The following is a 23,438-nucleotide window of genomic DNA, read 5'->3' as shown; positions in this document are numbered from 1 at the left end:
GCTTTTTACTTTGATGTAGTTCCAACAGTTTATTTTTGTTTTTGTTTCCCTTGCCTTAGGAGACATATCGAGAAAAATTTTGCTACAGCTGATGTTAGAGAAATTACTGCCTATGGTTTCTTCTAGGATTTTTGTGATTTCAGGTTTCACATTTAGCTCTGTCATCCGTTTGGGTTTATTTTTGTGTAGGGTATATAAAGTGGGCCATTATTACATTGAGGTATGTTTCCCACTTTATTATTATTATGTTGAAGTTTATTTCACTTTGTTGAGTTCTTATCATGAACAGATGTTGAATTTTATCAAATGCTTTTTCTGCATCTATTGAGATAATCAGATGATTTTTTAGCCATTTCTTCTAGGATGTCCAGTTTGTTGGCCATGTAAGTTTTCACAGTATTCTATTTGTATTTCTGGTGTGTCAGTTATTACTTCTCCGCTCTTATTTCTGATTTTGAGTTCTTTCTATTTTTGGTGAGTCTGGCTATGGGTTCATTGATTTATCTTTTCAAGGAATCAGCTCTTGGTTTCATTGATTTTTTCTAAACATTTTTTTTTTTTTTTTTTGGTCTCTATATCACTTATTTCTGCTCTGATCCTTCTATTAACCTTGGATTTTGTTTGTTTTTCTTTTTCTAGTTCCTTTAGGTGTAAGGTCATATTATTTGAGATTTGTTTCTTGAGGCAGGCCTGTATCACTATAATTTCCCTTTGAACTGCTTTTGCTATGTCCCAAAGATTTTGGACCATAGGTTTTTGTTTTCATTTTTCTCCATTTTTTAAAAAATTTCTTTGATTGCTTCATTGACCCATTCATTGGTTGTTTCGTATCATGCTGTTTAGTCTTCAGGTGTTTACATCTTTTTTAGTCATTTTTCTTGTGACTTACTTCTAACTTTTCTTTCTTGTGATTTATTTCTAGTTTCATACTGTTGTGATTGGAAAAGATGGAAAACATGCATGGTATGACTTTAATCTTCTCAAATTTATTGAGGCTTGTTTTGTGGCCTAATATGTGATCAATTCTGGAGAATGTTCCATGTGCAATAAAAAAAAATACATTCTGTTGTTTTCAGAAGAAATGTTCTCTATACATCTGTTATGTCCAGCTAGTCCAATGTGTCATTCAAAGACATTATTTCCTTGCTGACTTTCTGCCTTGATGATCTATCATTGATGTAAGCAGAATGTTAAGGTCCACTACTACTGCTCTATTACCATCAATTTCTCTCTTTACATCCACTAATGCTTGTTCTATGTATTTAGGTGCTCCAGTATTGGGAGCATAGATATTTACGAGTGTTACATTTTCTTGTTGGATTTATCCCTTTCTCATTATGGGGTGCCCTTCTCTGTCTCTTATTATAGTTATTGTTTTAAAGTACATTTTGTCTGATATAAGTACTACCAACCCCCCCCCCCTTTTTTTCCCCCACTTCCATTTGCATGGTGAATGTTTCTCCATCCCATCACTTTCCGTGTGTTCCTCTTCAGGTCTGAGGTGAGTGAGTCTCTAGTAGTCAGGATAAAGATGAGGTGGGTTTTTTGTTTGTTTGTTTGTTTTCAAATCCATTCTGCCACCCCATGTCTTTTGATTGGTGCATTTTGGCCAATTACATTTAAAGTAATTATTGATAGGCATGTACTTCTTGCCATTTTATTATCTGTTTTCTGGTTGCTTTTGTAGTTCTCCTCTATTCCTTTCTTCTTTTGCTCTCTTTCCTTATGATTGATGCGTTTCTATAGTGTTACATTTTTTGTTTGTTTGTTTGTTTTCTCTCTTTATGTATATCTATTATAGGTTTGGGTTTGTGGTTACCATGAGGTTCATAAATACCATCCTAAGTGTATAGCAATCTATATTAATTTCATGATCTTTAAGTTCAAACACATTTTAAGAACAAAACACAAAAAGAAAAAAGTACCCTTTTTTCCCCTCTTCATGTTTTATGAATATGTTGTGCTACCTTACATCTTTTTATTCATAATTTTCTAATCTCTAATTATGGCCATTTCTTTGCCCCTAAATAAGTCCCTTTAACATTTCTTCTAAGTCTGGTTTAGTGTTGATAAACTCCTTTATTTTTTGTCTGGGAAAATCTCTCTCTCCCTTAAATCTGAATGACAGCCTTTCTGAGTAGCGTATTTTTGGTTATAGGTGTTTTCCTTGCAGCACTTTGAAGGTATCATGCCAATCTCTTCTGGCCTGCAAAGTTTCTGCTGAGTAATCAGCTCATAGTCTTATAGGTTTTCCCTGGTAGGCAACTTTTTGTCTTTCTTTTGCTTTTAAGATTATCTCTTTATTAACCTTTGACATTTTAATTATTATGTGTTGTAGTGTGGACCTCCTTGGGTTCAGCTCATTTAGAATGTTCTTTGATGTGGATGTCTACTTCCTTCTCTAGGCTTTGGAAATTTTCAGCTATTATTTCTTCAGGTAAGTTTTTTTTTCTTACCCCTTTTTCTCTCTTCTGGGACCTCTATACAGCAAATGTTTGTGTGCTTGATGTTGTCCAAGAGATCACTTAATCTATCCCCATTTAAAAAAATTATTTCCTCTTTTCAATGTCCATTTTTGGTGCTTTCCATTAACCTGTCTTCCAGATCTCTGATAAATTCTTCTGCGTCTGCTAATCTGTTGATTCCCTCTAGTATGTTTTTTACTTCAGTGATTGTAGTCTTCAACCCTGACTATTCTTTTTTATATTCTGTATCTCTTTATTGATGGTCTCACTGGGTTCTTCCACTCTTCTTTCCAGCCTGGTTATCTTTATGATCATTACTTTACATTCTTTTTCAGGCATATTATTTATTCCTGTTTCGTTTAATTCTTTTTCTGGGTTTTGTTTTGTTGTTTTGTTTTTTCCTTATTCTTTCTTTGGAGCATATGTCTCTGTCTCCCCATTTTGCTTGACTTTCTGTGTTTGTTTCTATGGATTAGACTGAATAGCTACTTCTCCTAAATTTGAAGGAATGGGCTCGTGTTGGTCATTCTCTATATAGAGTGTATGCTTGATGATTTTTGCTGGTTGGCTGGAGCTATGGCTGGTATGGGCTGGAGGGAGTGGGGGTCCTTTCTACATAGTGAGTGCCCTGTCGGGATAGCTAAAACTGAAGTGGATGCAGGCCAGGGTGCCCCAGGGTTCTATGTGCTGAGGGCACCCTAGCAGGACAGCTCAAGCTGAAATGGGTGCGAGCCAGGGTGTCCCAGTGTGCTCTGTGTAGGGGGTGCCCTGGCTGAGTGGCTGGAACTGATGCAGTTGCAGGCCAGGAGGTCCCTGAGCTCTCTACACAGAAGATACCCTAGCAGGATAGCTGAAACCAACATGGGTGCAAGCCAGGGAGATACAGGGCTGCACACACAGAAGGCATCTTGGAAGGACAGCTGAAGCAGAAATGGATACAACTAGGAGTGTTCCTGGAGTCTCCCCACAGAGGGTGCCCTGAATGGCGGCTGTAGTTGAGATGGAGAACAGGCTGGGAGGTTCCATGGCATCCCACACAGGGGGCATCTTGGCAGGACAACTAAAGCTAAAATGTGGTCCCTGGGCTCTTCACAAAAAACATACCCTGGCAGGATGGCTGAAACTGAACTGGGTGCAAGTTGGGTTGTCCCATGGTGTTCAATGGAGCAGGTGCCCTGGCTGGGTCGCTGGAGCTGACACTGGCAAGGGTGGCAGTGTTCTGGGGTGCTCCACCCAGGGGGCCCTGGGCTGAAATCAATGCAGGAATGGGCGTAGGGTACCTGGGGTGCTCCACCCAGGAGGCACCCTGGCAGACTGTCTGGATCTGAAGCAGACGTCAGCCAAGATGGTCTGAAGCACTCTGCACTGGGGGTGTCCTAGCAAGTCATCTGAAGCCAAAGCAGTGTGGGCCTAGAGTGTTTTGGGGTGTTTTGCACCTGGGTCACCTTGGTGTGAAGGCTGGAGCTGTAGTGAGAACCAACAGGTGTGTCCTGGTGTGCACCACTTTGTGACTGCCTTGGTGGGACAGCTGGGGCTGGTGTGGGCTAAGGGCCCAGGGATCACTGAAGCACCAGGCTCGTTAGGGTGCCCAGACTGTGCAGTGGTCTGTGCCTTCAAGGTGGAGGGGGAGTGCAGACCATGTCCATCAGCCCCACCCACTCTGAGAGCATCCTAGCAGCTCCTCCCACTGTTTGGTGGACTTCTAGCACCAACTCTTTTATATACTAGCTGCTCTTTCAGATCATGGCTTTCTGGGGAAAGAAAATAATAATAATAATAATAGAAGATGAAGAAGAACAGAAAAAGTGAGAAAAGCAAAAAAGATAAAAATGAAAACAAAAACAGAAACAAGACACACACACAAAAATCCCACAGCTTATTTTCTATGCCCTAGTGCCACTGTCCCCAAAGGGGACTTGTGGACCCTGGTCTCACTGAGGTCGCAGCTTCACTGTGATGACTGGGAACTGTGGTTTCCAGATCCTGCTGGGGTCTAGGCTTTTTTTGGGGGGTGGTGTGGGAACAAAAACCGTGTTGTTCTCCAGTCTCTCCTACCCAGAGAGTAAGCCCCCAGCGCCAATGCAGTTTGGCAGGGTTCCCAGTGTTGTCTCTTTTGTATGCTAGTTGCTCTTCTATACTGAGGCTTTCTTTCTCTGCCCAAGGACAGAGAGATCTGGTCCCCATCCCTCAGTACTCTCCCCCACCACTGCTGTTGGCATTGTCAGGCCTGGCGGGGGGGGGGGGGTTCCTTCTGTTACTGTGTTTCAATTATTGTTGCTGTTCTATCTCCTGCCTTGCAGAAGATGTTCAGTCAGCCTTCAGCTCTTCTGCAGGATGAACTGTTCTATAAACAGGCATAAATGGGTGTGCTCCATGGAGGTAAGTTCAGGGTATTCCTATGTTGCCATCTTGGACTGGAACCTTCCATACTTCCTTGCTCTTACATTTAGGAAAGTTACAAATGTTTTCAAAAAGAAGCCATTATACTTCTTACCTATTTTTCTTCTATGTCTCTGTCAAGTAATTCATCCATTTGTTGGCCAAAGTTAGGCCACTGGACCACCTACCCCATTGTTCACCACAACTGTGCTTTTGTTTTAGATCAGTGTTACCGACTATCTTTATGGTTCTGTAGCATCTCTTTCAGACACTGGCTACTCTTCATCTCTGCTGTATGAGGTTTTGAGGGGGAGGGTTGAAAGACAGGAATTAACCAACAATACCACCAATCCTCTGAAGCAAAGCCTAATGTGATTAGCAATCCAATTTTAACGGCCCTGGCCACTGCTCCTCATTCTCTCTCATGTTCTTGAACTTCCCCAAATACTTCTCTTACAAAAGGTTCAGACTAATTCAAGGTGGAACGTAGGTAGGAAGGAAAAGAAAGAAGCAAAGAAAAGCAGGTGTGGTGGGATGGAAAAAAAGTGCTCACTATGCTGGGGCCCAAAACTTGGCATTTGAACCACTGTTCTGCCATATACTAATTGCTGGGCTCCAGTCCCCCTTCTATAAAAAACAATGATAGCCGATTCTCTGAGCTAGGAAGAATAAAGAAATACAACATAGATGAAGTAGCTAGCCCAAAATGTACATGCAATAGGCAAGAATTTCTTCCTAAATTTTTAGGCAAGAATTTCTGTCTAAAAGTAGCTTGAATAAGTAACATGCAACCTGGACTGTGAGTTTTCAAGGAAACCAAACTCAGAAGCTGAAAATCTTCAGGTTTTCCTGTTGTTGAATGTTTAATAAACGGAAAAGGATATAATTAGCACTTCATGGGCTAACCTACAAATACTCACAGATTATTAGAGAACACAGTACGAGTGCTATAAGAGTCCCAGAGCACCAACTGTAGGGGCAATTGTAAGTCTGGTGTTGCCAGCAACACCTCACAGGGCTCCCGCTGACGGACTGCAGTAAGGACACAAGGAATCCCAGAACTGGGAAGGGTTTTTCAACAGATCTTCACTGGGGCAGAACTATTCCTAAAATCTAGAATGATCAGGAATGAAGATTTGGCAATATTCCTTAATAACGAGTTTATCATCAAGAAGTGTGTGTGTGTGTGTATAATTCATTATAAAAATGGATTAATTTCTTCTCTGTCTTTAATAAAAATGGAGAACATAGCTCATATAAATTTTCACTCTTCTTACTAGACCAAGAATTAGTGTTTGTTTAAAGGAGCTTTCTGCTAGATTCAACTACAAAATTCTGTTATTTTCCTTACTCTTTTACCCATTATTCTCGGTATCAATTTGCCTATCTTGCACCTCCTCGAACCAAGCAGCCTTATCAGGACAACATTTTACTGTATCCACGAAGTGTTTTTTGTTTTTTCTCTTTCCTTGCAACAAGTCATGTCAAGGCTTTAAAACAAATCTCTCTACGCACCCTTACCTAATATGTCCAGTTGCCGTAATCTGCTACAATTACACGCCAGCTCTTCGATGTCTGTGTCGCACACGGACCTGTTAGCGGTGAGGAAGAGTTTTTGCAAGTTGGGGAGCTGGCGCGCCAGTCTGGCGAAGCACCCGGTGCTGCTCTGCAGCGTGGGGCACCAGCCCAGGTCGAGCTCCTCCAGAAGCGGGCAGCCGGACGCCAGCTCCGCAATCCCGTTCTCGGTGATGTTCTTACATCTCCACAGGTCCAGTGTTCGGAGTTTTTTACACTTGGCTCCTATCATGCTGGCTATCACGTCATAGTCTTCAATCTGGAAAGCAAATCATTCCAGTCTCTGACGTGCTGTGCTCAGAAATACAAACTGTGTAGAGCGAGTTAAAACACTCTTTTTATTTAAGTTAAAACAGTATTAATCATCTATTGTCTGCTTCCATGTAAACAGACCCACGTTCTTGATAATACCGATCTACCCACTCGTCTCATGGATGTGCCACTGTCTCATGAAACAGCAAGAACCATCACCTACTTAAAAATCCATTTAACAGAACTCCAGACAGGGGACTTCATGAATGAAATCCCAAAACAGTATGAAACCCTCATAAAGAATGTGAGGACTTTGTGTTGTTCTGAATGCCTTCCATTCTGACCTCGCTGCCGCTTCTCATCGACGGGGCCTAGTTTCTTCTCTTTTATACATAATTCATCAGCTTTGGTGGGTATAGAAGATCGCCCTGACAAAGCTGTGCACTTCGCCAGGCTCTGAAATAGTATGTGAATCTGCTGAGAGTACTAATAATGATACTGGCGTGGAGTCAAATGAGGTATTTGGGGACTGGATATACAGCACAAAAATAACTTAGATCATCATATGCTAGTGTCACTTACTGCAGGTGTCCACTAGTTTACTTCCTGATCACAGGCTACTCCCCGACCAGACGAGGATTAAACATTTCAGTTCACAGGCTTCATACACTTTAATAATGTTTGTTTCAACAGGTTTCTTTTAAGACTTCCATTTGTTTTAGAATCAGGTACCAAAATGATCACCAGAAGTCAAAAGGAAGCAAAAGAGCTACCACTTCCAATTATTATTTCCTTTTGTTCATTCATTTATTTCTTTTTTCAACTACCATGTGCCAGCATCACTGAGGCTAGAACAACAGGGAACCGGAATACAAAGACTTTGTTCACATTTTTGGGAAAAGACCGTACAGACAAATGAGCCAAATAAATTCAGAGAGTGAAAAGTGGTGTGAAAATAATAAAATAGGGAGATCCGTCTGTCCAGTGCTCGGTATGCGGTGTGGTGGACGGAGGGAAGAAGGTAGCGAGGAGGGAAGGAGGGAGCGAGGGACTGGTGACTGCTGGGATTTCCAGGAATGAACCCAGTGCATTCAAGGAACAGATGTAGGACCCGGTGTGGCCCAAGGTGAGTGACGAGACCCAAGGGGAGTAAGGAGAGAGACCGTGAAGGCGACAGCTATGCAGGGGTCAGGCCATTAAGCCAAGGAATCAATGGAGGGTTTGAAACAAATATGATCTATATTAAAAGAAAAATTCCTCTGGCTTCTGTCTGGAGGATGGTCTATGGTGGGTAAGAAGAGAGAGGAAGCTCAGTTGCATGAGCATGTAGAGACAAAGGCTTGGATGAAGCTTACAGCAGTGGAACTGGAGAAATGGACAGATCTGGGGATATGTTTTGAGTCTGAACTAAGGCCTGATGGCTTAGGTGTAGTCATGATGATTTTGAAGGTTCTGGTCTTTGGAACTGTGTGTGGGAGAATCATGCAGGAGACCATGAGAAACAGGCTTGGGCGGGGGGCAATATAACTACTTAAGTAAGTGTACCTGAACTATACAAACCTGTAGCTTTGAAAATTACTGCAGTCAATTAACTTCTTTACAAAGAAGTAACTTTAAAACTTTCTAAAACCCATGATTCTGATTGTTATTATTTTGATGGTCAAAACTAAAATCAGTCATCTTGTCCTCTGGTCAGTTGACAGAAAGAAACTGAAATAAACATGGTATTAAAGTGTCAACAGAGATCCGTCCGTGTTACTGTTCTGGTGACCCCTGGACCTGCTGTGAAGCGCGAACAGTATTTCTATGACAGGTGCGAATGTTTCAGCCACAACATCAGTAACGGGACCAGCAGTATTAGTAGTATTTCTGAACTTCAATGTCAAGTCCTTAAAACTTAATTTCCCAGAATACAAATATCAACAGCAACCATATTTTACTGAAGACTACATACTTTAATTTAAAAATAGCCTCCTGGGGTGCCTGGGTGGCACAGTCGGTTAAGCATCCGACTCTTGGTTTCATCTCAAGGTCGTGGGACTGAGCCCCATGCTGGACTCCACACTGAGCATGGGGTCTGCTAAAGTTGTTTCTCCCTCTCCTTCTGTTTTTCCCAGCCTTGCTCATGCTCTCTCTCTCTCTCAAATTAATAAATCTTTTTAAAAAATTGAATAAATATAAATAGTCCATTTATCATAATGCCTAAGAAAAGTCATGCTTTAAGGAGCATTTTCTACAGTATATCACTTAATATGGAACTGTGGGTTCGGTGGTCAGGTAAAGTTGGAAAACAAAGGCTTATGGAAAGGCACACACTTTCTTTGTTGCAGGACATACCACTGAAAGCTCCAGGAGGAAGAGAGAGTAGCATCACTTCCTAATTTTGGCCAGGAATCTCTATGTCACTCTTCCCCAATACACTGTCCCCCAATTCCTTAACTGAGTATCTTTCAGGACTAATATTCCCTGGGTCAACTTGCAAATGCAGACTTAAAACACACCTCATTCTACCGACAAACGTATACAATTCCTAATCTAACGTGTCTGTGGTCAGAGGCCTGCTTTTCTAGAGGACGTTGCTCCAGTTTAAGGGGAAGCAAGTAACAGGCAGAAAAAAGTACCTCTAGCCAAGATTACACAGGGCACTTACCAGTCTAAAGATGACAGGCTAGCCACAAGCAAAGAGCCAAGTGGCAGTAAGTGGCTGGTCTGTTGTCACAGACAGAGCCATCACATGTCATTGGGCCTATCTAGAAGTGTCTTCAGAGGGACTCAAGAGAAGCCCATGAAATGGTTTACTAAGGTAAATATTTGATCAAAAGTAAGGAAAGCCTAATACTGTGTTAGTGGGCTCCCAAGATTGTTTCTAGAGACCGGGGTCAGTCAGAGCCCATACATGGGGTTTAATCAGGCCTCACCACCAGGATGGCTCTCACCTGGGGATATGGACATAGACAAGTGGCCATAACAGGCCTCTCTAACCTATACTGCCAAATCTTGAGGCAGCTCTGAAGCCATCATTGAGCTCTAAAAGGTATTCACATAGGATTTCTTTCAGATTGAATCCAAGCATAGGACCCCAGGAGAACTTCTCTGATCTTGTAACCATCCTGCTAATAACTCAGGTCTTCCTAGTAAGTGGACACAAAACTGGAATGGTTCGGAATCTCCTGCATCTGTTTTGCAAGTGGGAGGTATGAAAGTAAAGAGTGATGGACTGCTCCGCAGTCAGTTGTCTTGGAAGATGCACTTGCTCTGAGTGTGCACACAAACACAAACACTACTGTCCTTGGAGTCTCAGTAGTATTCATAAGCCACATTACTCAGATGGAAAAAATGTAACTCATTCCATGAAATCTTTCAGTGGCACATAAAATCACAATTTTAAATCTGGAAGGACTTTAAAGACGGTCTAGTCTAATAGTCCTTATGCTTTTGGATTTAATGGACCCGTAACATTTCAAAAGAATCTGAGTTCTAACATAGGGTGCCCATCTTTTTTCTCTTAACCAATAAGGACAATAAAACAAACACACACCAAAAACAACAGCCAAAACAAACAAAACAAAACAACAACAACAAAAAAACCTACCTAAATCATTAGCATTTCCAGGAAATAATTTCAGAACTTAAAACTAAAATTAGCTTTGTGAGAAACTTACTGCACTACTGGCATTGGGTATGACTGATCTCTTATTTTGTAAAGAGATCCAGAGAGGTAAATAGCTTCTCTGAAATAACATCTGGCTTGAGGCAGAACCAAACTCTTTTCAACCACGCACACTTCTTCCCTTGCTCTCATAGATAAATAGTGTCAATGTTTCAAAGACATACTCTCCAATTTAAGAAAAATGTTTGAAAGCGGGGGACACCGTAGTTCACCGTAAATCTGAAAAGCTGCAGGTGCGTGTGGAGTGGGCGGGTCAGGATGCCATTAGCCCACGGGAAGAGAAAGAGAACAAGCGAGGGAGGAGAAAGAATTTTCAAATACTCACCATTACACAGCTGCCCAAGCTCAGGTGCTGAAGCTCCGAACAGAAGTTCAAAATGCTGAGCAGTGCTGTTTGCTGCCATCGGGGACCGCATTGGTGGCAAATATGGAAAGTGAGAGAAAGTGAAACAAAGAGAAGAGGTCAATTAGACATTAGAGGCTGTCACTGCTTTTCTTGAAACAGAGCTCACAGCCCAGGTTACAGACACCACAAATACCATTTAATGAGTCCCCAGGTGCTCCCACCATTGATTGGCTTGAAGTCAAGGTAATCATTACCAGTTTCCATGTGAGTCCCCATTTCATATATGGTTTTGCATGTCCTACTGATACCTATATTCCCTGTGACCTCTTGGCCCATTTCCCTAAGGTAAGCAATTGGAAAGTCTGGTTAAGACTGAACAAGAAGACAAGCTAAACAGCCCCTCCCTCAAAAAAAAAAAAAAAGCCAAAACCCAGAGAGGGTTGGTGACACTCTCAAGAACGGCGGCCGCTCTGACATTCACTGATCAGCGGCCGCCTGATGGAGCTGCCAATAGAGTCACCCCAAATCAGGATCGAGCCGGTGACTTTAATGTCAAAGGATTCTCTCTGCTGACAACGATACCAACAACCATCGAGCACCTGTCACTAGCAACATGCTGACTGGAACATATATAATGTGTACTTTCTAGTCATGTTCCTGCCATTTACGCCCATTTATTCGGTGCAATGAAAACGGTCTCACCACCAAAGAAACCCAAAGGTATGCCGGACTGCTATACAGGCACGGGACCTAAGATCTCTCTAGTCCTAACTGTTTGATGAAATGCCTGCCATGAAACATTAAAGAAACAAATAATGTAAAGCATTCAAATTTCACTGGAAATCTAGGTTTTTTTTAATTCCATAAATTAAGGGGGGAAAAAACCTACTCAGATTAATGTGGCAAAATTTCTTTCCATACATTTTAACTCAATCCTATCTAGTTAAATGACAAGTGTTCAGAAAAGTGTCAGTCAGGGAAAGGATAAAGAATGTGTCAATGGCAACACAAAACATGAATTCAAACCCAGATAAGATTCTCATTGAGAAAATAATAACTATTTCAGATAAAATAAACTTAGATAAGGCAAAAATAAAATCATAGGCCCAGAACAAAACTAGACTTAAGACCAATTGTGTCACTGTCGGATATTTCTTTAAATTTAAGCAAAAAAGAAAAAAAAAGTTTATGTTGATTTTACAGTTTTATGTTTAAGTTTCAAGACCACTTATATTTATAAGACAATCCCATGTTGCTTTCAGAAGGCTGGCATTAGAAGAGCTCTATGAAGATTAGTTAATTTTCAGATTCTTTATAGTACTTAGCTATTTTAACTTACTAATAGATGGGAAAACGTCATTAGGTTTGTTTTGTAAAATACCAGATCCTGGGGCACCTAGGTGGTTCAGTCATTAAGCATCTGCCTTTGGCTCAGGTCATGATCCCAGAGTCCTAGGATGGAGCCCCACATCAGGCTCTCTGTTCATGGGGAAGCCTGCTTCTCCCTCTCCCACTCCCTCTGCTTGTATTCCCTCTCAGTCTCTGTCAAAAAAATAAATAACATCTTCAAAAAAAAAAAAAAATACCAGATCCTTATGATAAGGTTGTTTGAAAGATTTTCCCACAAGCAAGATCCAGAACATAATAGAGAATTTTTAGAGAGAAATCCACATATTTTCACGGATTAGAAATCATTAAAAAATAAAATACACTCACTTCGTTCAAGGAACTTGCTGGTAATTTGTTTTAAACTATTACAATGGTAAATATCAGGTATATAGACAAGTACAGAATCCAAGATAATGAATACCCATATAGCTGCAACTCAGATTTACCAAATCTTAACATTTTGCTTTCTTTGCGTACTCTTCTGTATTTATGAATCCCTCCAACCATTCACTACTTCCTTAGAAGTAACCTTTACCATAACTTGGTGTTTACAAACATGCTTAAAAATTATGATATTATACACTATGGATTCATAAACAGAATATTGTTTACATGGTTTTCATATAAAGGATGTTATATAAATATGGATATACTTTTGCATCTTCCTCAAAAGTGCTTGTGAGTAATTTGTTCATGTTGATACAGCTTTAGTTCACTGACTTTTTAACTGTTGTATCCTATTTCGTTATGTAAATATATTACAACATATACTCTCATTTAATGAATATTTAGTTTGTAAGTTTTAGCATAATGAAGAATGTTAAAATAACCATTCTTATACATGCTTCCTTGTACATTTTCTAGAAGAGTTTTTCTCTAGAGCACATACCAGAGGAAGAATTTCTATATATTTTTGTATGCTTTGACTATATTAGATTTTGCAAAATAGCCTTCCCAAGTGCCTGCATCAATTAATGCTACCATCAGCAATAAAAGAGTACTGGGTTCCCACATCTTTGCCAACACAGTCTTTTCATCCTTTTTAACGTCCGCTATCTGATGAGCACGGAATGGCATAATATGCATTCGTATGATTACTAGTGAGGTTGAAGATCTTTTCCCATGTTAATGGGCCACTCATATTTCCTGACCCATAAATTGCTTAATCATATACTTTGCTGATTTTTTCCATTAGGTTATTTCTTCCTTCTTGACTTGTAAGAACTTTTTTCTATGCTGGATACCAATCTTTGTTAGCTATATCCATTACAAATATCTTCTCTAAATATGAGACTTGTCTTCTGCTTTGTTTATAGTAGCTTCTGAGACATGAATTTTCTTTTTTTTAAAGACTTTATTTACTTGACAGAGAGAGAGAGAGCACAAGCACGGGAAGGAGAAGGAGAAGCAGACTCCCCACTGAGCAGGGGGAGCCTGATGTGGGACTCAATCCCAGGACCCAAGGATCATGACCTGAGCCAACTGAGCCACCTGGGTGCCCATGAGACATGAAATTTTAAATTTTAATAGAGTCACATCAATCTTTCTCCTTTATGTTTGTATTTTGTTCTCTTTTCTAAAGAGTACCTCTTTGAGGGGCACCTGGGTGGCTCAGTCAGTTAAGAGTCTCTCTTTATCCAAGGAAGAATATTCTTCTTTTTAAATAACGACATTGAAGTTTTTCTTTACACTTAGGTTTTTAACCAAACTGTAATGGATTTTTAAATATGGCAAGATACAAAACTTCATTTTTTTCCTTAAGAATAACCACTTTTCCTGGTTCAACTTACTGAAGATTCTATCTTATTTACCTATTTGTGGTGTCTTCTGTTATATTTCAAGTTTCTGTATATGTATGAGTCAATTTCTGGATCATTTTGTTCCTCTTGTCTATTTGCCTCTCCCTGCACTAACACTTTAGTCTAAATTATTATACTTTGTAATACGTCATTTTTCAAAACTCTTAACTGTTCCCAGTCCTTTGCTCTCTCCAATGAATTTCTGAATCACCTTAAAGATTTTAGTTTACCTTTTTAAAAGTACTACAGAAAGATCAGTTTTTCTTTTTTTCTTCCCCAATGGTCATTATAGATGATCCTTGAAGAATATCAGCATTAGGGGTGCTAACTTCTGCACAGTCAAAAATTCTTAAGTATATTTTTTGACTCCCTCAAGTCTTAACTACTACTAGCCTACAGTTAACTGGAAGCGGTACCAAAACATAGTCAGTTAAACACACATTTTATATGCTGTACTATATACTGTATTTTTATAATAAAGCAAGCTAGACATAGGAAAACATTATTAAGAAAATCACAAGGAAGAGAAAATACATGTAGAGTACTATATTTACTGAAAAATAGAGTACTGTATTTATTGAAAAACATATAGAACTATATTTATTAAAAAATATCTGCTCACAAGTTGACCCAAGTCAGATTATATCTGATGACTCCTCACTGAACTTTTCTTCTTGTTGAAGAATATCATTAATAGTTTTTTTAGGGGGCACCTGGGTGGCTCAGTGGGTTAAAGCCTCTGCCTTCAGCTCAGGTCATGATCTCAGGGTCCTGGGATCGAGCCCCGCATCGGGCTCTCTGCTCAGCAGGGAGCCTGCCTCCCCCTCTCTCTCTGCCTACTTGTGATTTCTGTCTGTCAAATAAATAAATTAAAAAAAAAAAACCTTTAATAGTTTTTTTAGAAAAATCTTTGGTAGAATTTTAACAACAACACACATTTATAGAGTAATTATTAACACGTCAGGTACTGCTAAAAATTATATATATTAGTCCTCACAACATCCCCATACACTCATTTACTCACTTAATAAACATTTATTCAATGTCTACTCTGTGTTACGCACTGTATAGACACTTGGGATTTACTGATAGTAAACACAGCCGATAATAACCTATAAGGTAGATAATATTATTCCCATTTATTTACTTATGTATAAAGATTTTATTTATTTGAGAGAAAGAGAGAGCATGAGTGGGGGCAGGGGGGGCAGAAGAAGAGGTACAAGCAGACTCCCCGCTGAGCAGGGAGCCAAACCCCTGTGATCTTGACCTGAGCCAAAGTCAGATGTTAATGGACTGAACCACCCAGGTGCTCCTAGTCCCATTTATTAACAGATAAGGAATGTGAGTCAGAGAAAGTTAAATACCTTATTTAGTCTTTTTTTTTTTTTTAAGATTTTATTTATTTATTTGACAGACAGAGAGCACAAGTAGGCAGAGAGGCAGGCAGAGAGAGAGGAGGAAGCAGGCTCCCTGCTGAGTAGACAGCACGATGTGGATGTGGGACTCGATCCTAGGACCCCGAGATCATGACCTGAGCTGAAGGCAGCGGCTTAACCCACTGAGCCACCCAGGTGCCCCGTCCTTATTTAGTCTTTACATTTTCTCTCAGTCTTGAATGAAAATTTAGCTAGGCAAAAAATTTTAGGATGACAGCTACCTTCTTCCATCACTTTGAAAGTGTTACTCCATTCCTATTAGCCTCTATTATTTTGATAAGTTTACTGTCACTCTAATTCCCTTCCTCTGCAGGTAATAAGACCTTTATCTCATATTTTGCAATTTCATCACAATGTATCTAAAGATTTATTTTCACTTATTCTGTTTTGGCTTCCTGATTCAAAGATTTGTATCTTTCATTATGGAAGATGAAGATTCTTAATAACTTTCTCTCCACATATTGCTTCTCTATCATTTGTTTCTTCTTTTTTTCCTTCTGGAACTCCTACTAATGAACACTGGAATCTCCCAAGCCCAGTGCCTAGAGTAGTTTAAAAAATATGTCCACAAACTATTCCATACTTCTTCCTTCCAGAAATGGAGCTTAGTTCTTCTCCTCTAAGAGGGTGCTGGGCTTAGTGACTTACTTCCAACAAAAAGAACATAGCAGGAGTGATGGAATGTTAGGTTATTGTGATGGTTAACTTAACACGTCAACTTGACAGGGCCACAGGGTACCCAGGTATTCAGTCAAACATTATTCTGGGTGTTTCTGAGAGGATGGTTTGGGATGAGATTAACATTCAAATCAGGAGACAGAACAAAAGGCTGGCTGTCCTCCTGTCCTCTACGTTAAGAGAATTCTTCCTGCCTGATGGCCTTCCACCGGGGCATCAGCTTATTCCTGACTTCAGATCGACACTGAAACATCAACTCTTTCTGGGTCTCAAGTTTGCCAACCTTCAGACTGAGAAAATTGGCTCTCCTGCATCTCCAGTTTGCTCACTCACCCTGTGGGCCTTCTCACTTGCCAGTCTCCAGTTCCTCAGAATAAAGCTACACACACACCCTCTTATCTCTGTTTCTTTGGAGAACTCTAATACAGTTATAAAAGGGCTATGGCTCCTCCTGGTTCTGCCTTCCCCTGCTGCTCACTCAGGAAAAGCCAGCTGCCATGTCAAAAGGACACTTGGAAAGCCTACGGAGAAGCCCATGTAGAGAGCCACAGAGGCCTCTGGCCAACAACTAACAAGGAAGTCTGCTGACAGCCGTGTGTGTAAGTCTGGAAGCTGGACCTCCAGCTGCAGTCAAGCTCTGAGATGACTGCAACCTTCTTAGAGACGCTGGCCCAAAACTTTCTGGCCAAACAGCTCCCAGATTCCCGATCTACAGAAGCTGTGTGACATCATGAGTGTCAGCTATTTTTAGCCACTCAGCGTGGTGGTAATCTGTGTGCAGTAACAAATAAATAATACAGTGGCTGGCATATACAGTAGACACAATATATATTAAGTTAATGAATAGGATTATTATGAGGATTAACTGAGGGGTGTGTGTGTGTGTGTGTGTGTATTTTATACATACAAACTACATGCAGTGATGCCTGACATTCATTCAAAGCTTTAACAAGTTTAAGTGCAGTCCTAAAAACCTCTTCTAATTTAGCAATTCTATCTTTGTGTCCAATGTAAAATTTAATCAATTTTTATTACAATAACTATCATTTATTTCCTAGATTTCGAACTAGCTCCTTTGTACAACTGCTTGGTCTTGCTGTTTCAGTGTGTGTTCCATAATTTCTTATTCCACTTTAAAAGATGCTTTCAGGGGGCGCGTGGGTGGCTCAGTGGGTTAATCCTCTGCCTTCAGCTCAGGTCATGATCTCAGGGTCCTGGGATCAAGCCTGCCTCTCTGCCTACTTGTAGTCTCTGTCTGTCAAATAAATAAATAAAATCTTTTTTAAAAGAAGATGCTTTAATTTACTTCTTTGAACTCCCATTCCCTGACCTCATGGCTAATGGTCTTATAGACTGCCCCCATCCAGAACCACCACTTCTACTGAAAGGACAGTGGACCTGCTCTGCAGCAGTCCTGTGGTGACTGCAGAACCAGTAGAGGCTTGGCTCAGTTCTGACCACGAGGTCCAGTGGATCCCAGGTCATTGGATCCTTTTTGGTGCACGTGCCCAGGCCTGAATCCCTCCTTTCTCTACGATTTCCATCTACTCCCTGGGATGGCTTGGACAGCCATCTAACCCAGTCACCTAGCCCTGACTATGCCCATGTTGGGATAATATGATTCTCTTGATAAAGTTGGAGAAGAATTCCTGTAAATCAGTATTTCTAATTAAAATTAAGAGTAAGGAAAAAATTTATGGCCAGGAATACCATATTAACCTGTCTGGGCTGCTCCTCAGATGAGCCGTATCTATTGCTTACTGTCCAGCTTAAAGATTATAACTTTTAGGCATAGACAACACACTTTTGAATTAAAATTCTCATAATGATATATCTAGAAAATATTTTCTGTAACGGCAACGCATTCTGGAGGAATCTCAAGCCACAGAAGTGGAATTCATGGCGCACCATACTTAGTCATGCACAGATTTTACAATAACATACAGTCTGCGCATTAAATTAGGAATTAAAAATTCATTTAATAGTAAAGAGAACCCTTATTTTCATTCCCCGCCTTAAAGAAGGAACACAGAATAAAAGAGATTTATGCTGAATGATACCACCCAGCTTTATTAAATAGGAGATGGGAGATGAAATGCCGAGACTGCCGTACAAGGGGATGGAGGTGATGGCCACGGGAAACAAGGATGACCCTGGGAGAGATGCTGTGAGGAATGCAACCAGGAGTCAAATAGATAAACAAAAGGGCTGACAGGCAGCACTGAGGCAGACAGGGACAATTTTATAGTTTCATGACTTTCTCCAGCAGAGCTCAAGAGAAGCCAGAGGCTGTGGGAGTACCCAGGTTCGCAGAAGACAAACAATAGTTTGCGATCTCTCTAAGTCCAATTAATCAATTTCCTTCTAGAATATTTTTAGGATATTCTTTCTCTATGCTGTTGGTATTCAGAATTAAAGAAGTGCTACTGATGCTGAAGCAAAGAGGGAAAACTAAAGAGAAATGAACTCTTTGTTTCCAGATATAGAAGGGCCTGATTTGGGGGAATCACAGATTCAATGATTCAGAGGAGGAGTTCATAAACTATTGCCCACAGGCCAAATCCAGCCTACTGCCTGCTTCTGTAAATAAAGTTTTATTGGAACAAAGGCACACCCAATCCTCTATGTATTGTCTATGGCTGTTTTTACACTATAACAGCAGGGCTGAGTAGTTGTGACAGAGATCATATAGCCTAAATACGTTTAACATATTTACTCTCTGGGCCTTCACGAAAAAAGCTTGCCCACCCCTACTTAAGAGTTAACAATTCTACCATAATGAGTACTTGCGGCACTTCTACACATCTAGAATGCACAAATGGATGGACTATACCTACATTATCAAATGTGCTATGAAAAAGGAATTCAGAAATAAAAAGTGAAAAATTGTATGAATCTCTTAAGGTATCAGGTCCCCAAGTCCACAAACTCTGCTGGTTAGTTCTATAAAATTCAACAGAAGCACCAGAGTAGCACTATAAAATTAAAATATTATTTAAACAGTTATCAGCTTTAATAATGCAGGACAGCAGATTCATTTTCAATTGAGTCTGTAATTTTTAAACAAAGGCCCAACCTTATTTAAATCACCATGGAAAGGAATTCACTAAGGAGTGACTGGATCCATGTTAATTTATCCGACAGAATTATCAAAACATCCCCTAGGTGAATGCTGGTATCTGGGAGTACAATATATGCTCCTAAAGAAAGAATCCTTTTGCTTTCCACTTAAAATCTACCTACTAACCCTGTTCAAAAGCTTCAAAATCCAATGGATAACTATATGTTACAGAGAATTATTAATGCTTCTCCTTGTTACACAGAAATTTATTAAGAGGCAAAAGAAAGAATTGAAATTTTCATTCCATTTTTTTTTAAGAAATACTACCCATAAACTACATAACTGTCCATCCTCCAGACTTCTAAACTGCTAAGCAAAAATACTTAATAAGATGATAACTGATGTTATTATACTCACATATAAGTTTTAGACAGTCCAGATTTATGGCTTAATAGAATTATATTTATGCATACCATGTACATTTTATAATACAGTGAGACATTGCTTAATCAATGTGTGCAGTACTGTGTTCACATTTTATATTAATACAGTTTTATAGTTGTTATAACTAGTTTATGACCTTTGTTGCTCAGTTAAAATTAACTGTTACTTATCTTTAATACAGAATGCAACCCTTAAACATAACATTCTTAACATAGGAAGGCAGGATGCCAAATCAGTATTCTCCACTCTAAAAAATGATTCCTAGAAAACATTCTAAAGGAACATTGTAAGTTTATATATTATAGACTTATATTAGGTAAAATATAGAGACTAGTGACATCACCTGATCACAAACATACTTTCACTGATCATTATATTTCAAACACATTAGAACAATAACTACAACTAAAGAGATAGGATTTTATAAAAGTATGTTCAATATGTGAAAATTCATAAATTAGCATAAAAATACCACCAAAGAAATCCAAAGAACGCAATCAATCAGCAGAATTTTAAAATATACCTATAGGTATGGGAGCCCGTGGCTGGTTTAGTTGGTAGAGCATGTGACTCTTGATCTCTAGGTAATGAGTTCAAGCACCATATTGAGCATTGAGATTACTTAAAAAAAAGAAAATACACGTATATGTATGAATCTTTCTCTAATTTTAATTTTTTTTTTTTTTTGCCCCAGTGTTCCAATCTCAATAAATTTGAGGAAGGGGAATATAGAATAAAAGAGGTATTTTGTGGAACACCTGAGTGGCTCAGTCTGTTGAGCATCTGCCTTCAGCTTGGGTCATGATCACAGGGTTCTGGGATTGAGTCCCACATCAGGCTCCTTGCTCAGTGAGGAGTCTGCTTCTCCCTCTACCTGCTGCTCAGCCTGCTTGTGCTCTCTCTCTGACAAATAAATACATAAAATCTTTTTTAAAAGAGTATTTTGAGACCTGTTTAAAGTACCCACAACTATCTATAAGTAGAAATAGTCATCATTTTAGAATATTTAAATTCAATTACTTTACAGAGCTTTGCTATGAACCATCTACTACAAATGGTTATCTACAGTCTAAATATACAATATGGTATAGGTTATATAATGATACCTAATCACAACTGAATATAAGAATATGTTTCCAAGCATGGAGGACAAGGGGAGTTAGAGAGGAGAAGGGAGTTGAGGGAAATTGGAAGGGGAGGTGAACCATGAGAGACTATGGACTCTGAAAAACCATCTGAGGGTTTTGAAGGGGCAGGGGTGGGAGGTTGGAGGAACCAGGTGGTGGGTATTAGAGAGGGCATGGATTGCATGGAGCACTGGGTGCGGTGCAAAAACAAGGAATACTGTTATGCCGAAAATAAAAATAAAAATAAAATGTAAAAAAAAAAAAAAAAAAAGAATATGGTTCCAATAATTTGTTAAATTCCCAAAGTCCAAGTGTGTGATAGAACAAAATCATAAACTAAATCACACACGTTGGCCCAGCCTCATTCAGAAGCTATTTTCACCACTGTAGTGGATCTCTTCCATAATCATACAGTTGAATACAGTTTTGCTCACAGACTAAACCGACCAATTTCCATATCAACCCATCATGGATGATGGCAGAGATCTGCAGTCACAAATTCAAGGCAGTTTCCACACCAGCTGGACTTGATAGTAACCTTACTGACTACATAAAAAAAGAATGTTACAATCAGAGGGGTAAGGGCTGGACGGTAAAGAAGCACGTAAGAGGAGCCTGAGGCCTACGTTGGTTGACACTGTTCGTTTAAAGAGAGCGCACTAGTCCAAAGACTTAATCTGTTCTCTTTCCTGTTCAGATGAAAGTGTCCACCTGTTCTCTGCTAATGCCCTCAATCATTTAAGTCGCAAAACTCCCAGTGTTCTCACTCTAAACTCACCAGAGAAGTCTGATACTATAGTTTGGTTTCCCCTGTGATATGCCAGCAGAGAGAGAATGTGCTAATCAGCTCATCAGCTGTCTCTAATGAGTGATGCCCTTGCCAGGTAGACTTCTCACACCTGACTTCCCGGTGGATAATAATGAGTCTGATCCCCAAGAGATGACACTGCCCCCACATCCCACCTCACTGCACTTCACAGGGCTTCTTGGCCCTAAATGAACACCTGACCCTCAACGAACCACAGCCACATACACTCAACCCCACCAAAGGCCCCATATTCCCACTGGAACTTTTGTAAAGCCTATCAAGATAAAAAGAAGTACAGATACATTCTTGCCTGGAGACATACAGTGAAGACTTTAAAAGTTGCTGACTTCTAGTATATGATAGCAAGTTAAATATACTTTAAGTTATTAAAATTCTTAACTCTTAATTCTGTTTAAGAACGGGGGCACCTGGGTGGCTCCATTGGTTAAGCATCTGCCTTTCGTTTGGGCTGTGATCTTGGGGTCCTGGGATCGAGACCTGCGTCGGGCTCCCTGCTCAGCAGGGACTCTGCTTGTCCCTCTTCCTCTGCCCCTTGCTCCCATTCATATTCTCTCTCTTGCTCTCACTCTCTCAAATAAATAAAGTCTTGAAAAAAAATTCCGTTTCAGAACAAAGTAATTACTAATATCCTTTCGTTTTGTATGTTACCTAGCCAAATTAATCTGTCTGAAGTGGACTGCATTTACGTGGCAATTAGCCAATGACTGCCTGCATCAGTCAATGTAGGTGACCAACATAGGTTTTTCCTACATCAGTTTCTCCTCTTGGTCTCAGTTATCGATACCAGCTCTGTTAAGTAAGTGGCCATCCCTTTCGTTTGAGTCTGTTAGCTGCACTGACTCCATTAAAGGAAAGGCCATCCTGGCTTCTACTTACGAGCATAAAATAATGTGTTCTTTAAGTCAAATAAGAATGGAGTAAGGAGACCACCATTATCTCTGTGTCAAAAAGCAAATTTATGGCATTAAATTAAATCAGACTGTTTTCAAAAGACAGTTTATGTATCTTTTCTGGGACAGCTGAAGCACAGGGTGGTACACATTTTTACTTCTCTATCTCCTCTCTGCCAAATAAACTGGTACAGAAGAAAGAAAATATGAGGAGAGTGCTGATATCCAACAGAAGTAAAGATCGACTACTTTTGTTGTCTTCTAGTTGATGAAGATGAAGGCAGCGGGGTCCTTGAAACGGTCGTCTCTGCCCTGGTAGGCCAAGTAAACAGCTGCCAAACCATACTTGCGGATTACTGTCATATACTAGTCCCCCACAATACCTATAATCAGTTTTTTCACTTCTTCAGATTCTTTCAATTTATGCTCTATCATTCTTGAAGTGAGGCAATCAAAACTGGATGCAGGTGTTCCATTTATAACTCCAACTTTTAAAAAACACACTTGGTTTTCTTGTCTGCTGCTAAGCAACAGAATGACATTCTTACTGAGCTACTATCATGCCCCATCTCACACCCATTCCAGATTTTATCTATATCTATATCTATATCTATATATACAGAGATATATTTTTTTTAAACAAACAAAGAAAAGGTAAACAGACTCAAAGTTCTAACGCTAACCCAGATTATTTTAGGAAATGCACAGGACTGCTCTTAAAGACACTTTTTATGCAATGTGTTAAAAAGTTATTGTTCTGCCATCCTCTACAAGCTGTATTATTAGTCCATTAGGGCTGCTCTAACATAGAGCCATAGAGAGGTGGCTTAAACAACAGAAATTTGTTTTTGTACAATTCTGGAGGCTAGAAGTCTGAAATCAAGGTGGTGGCAGGGTTAGTTTCTTCTAAAGCCTCTCTTCTTGGCTTAAAACTGGCCATATTCTTCCCATCTTCACATGCTCTTCTGTCTGTGTGTGTCTGTGTCCTAATCTCCTCTGCTTACAAAGACACCAGGCATATTGGATTGGGGCCCACCCTGATGAACTCATTTAACTTTAATTACCTCTTGAAAGACCCTTTCTCTAATGCAGTCA

At 39.8% G+C, this 23,438-nt stretch overlaps 1 protein-coding gene across 1 annotated transcript in view; it reads right to left on the bottom strand.

Moving 5' to 3' along the window:
• FBXL4 (F-box and leucine rich repeat protein 4) overlaps positions 1 to 23,438 on the bottom strand; it is a 78,399-nt gene that overhangs the window by 4,356 nt on the left and 50,605 nt on the right. Inside the window, exons 7-8 of the mRNA XM_059177028.1 lie at positions 10,667 to 10,738; positions 6,366 to 6,678 (exon numbers count right to left, since the gene is read on the bottom strand). Of these exons, the coding sequence (XP_059033011.1) occupies positions 6,366 to 6,678; positions 10,667 to 10,738 (385 nt within the window). The remainder of the gene's footprint in view (positions 1 to 6,365; positions 6,679 to 10,666; positions 10,739 to 23,438) is intronic.

Source organism: Mustela lutreola, chromosome 6 (assembly GCF_030435805.1).
Source record: "Mustela lutreola isolate mMusLut2 chromosome 6, mMusLut2.pri, whole genome shotgun sequence".
Classification (NCBI taxonomy): domain Eukaryota; kingdom Metazoa; phylum Chordata; class Mammalia; order Carnivora; family Mustelidae; genus Mustela; species Mustela lutreola.
The sequence above is the reverse complement of the archived record's forward strand: the minus strand, read 5'-3'. Positions and strand labels throughout refer to the sequence as shown.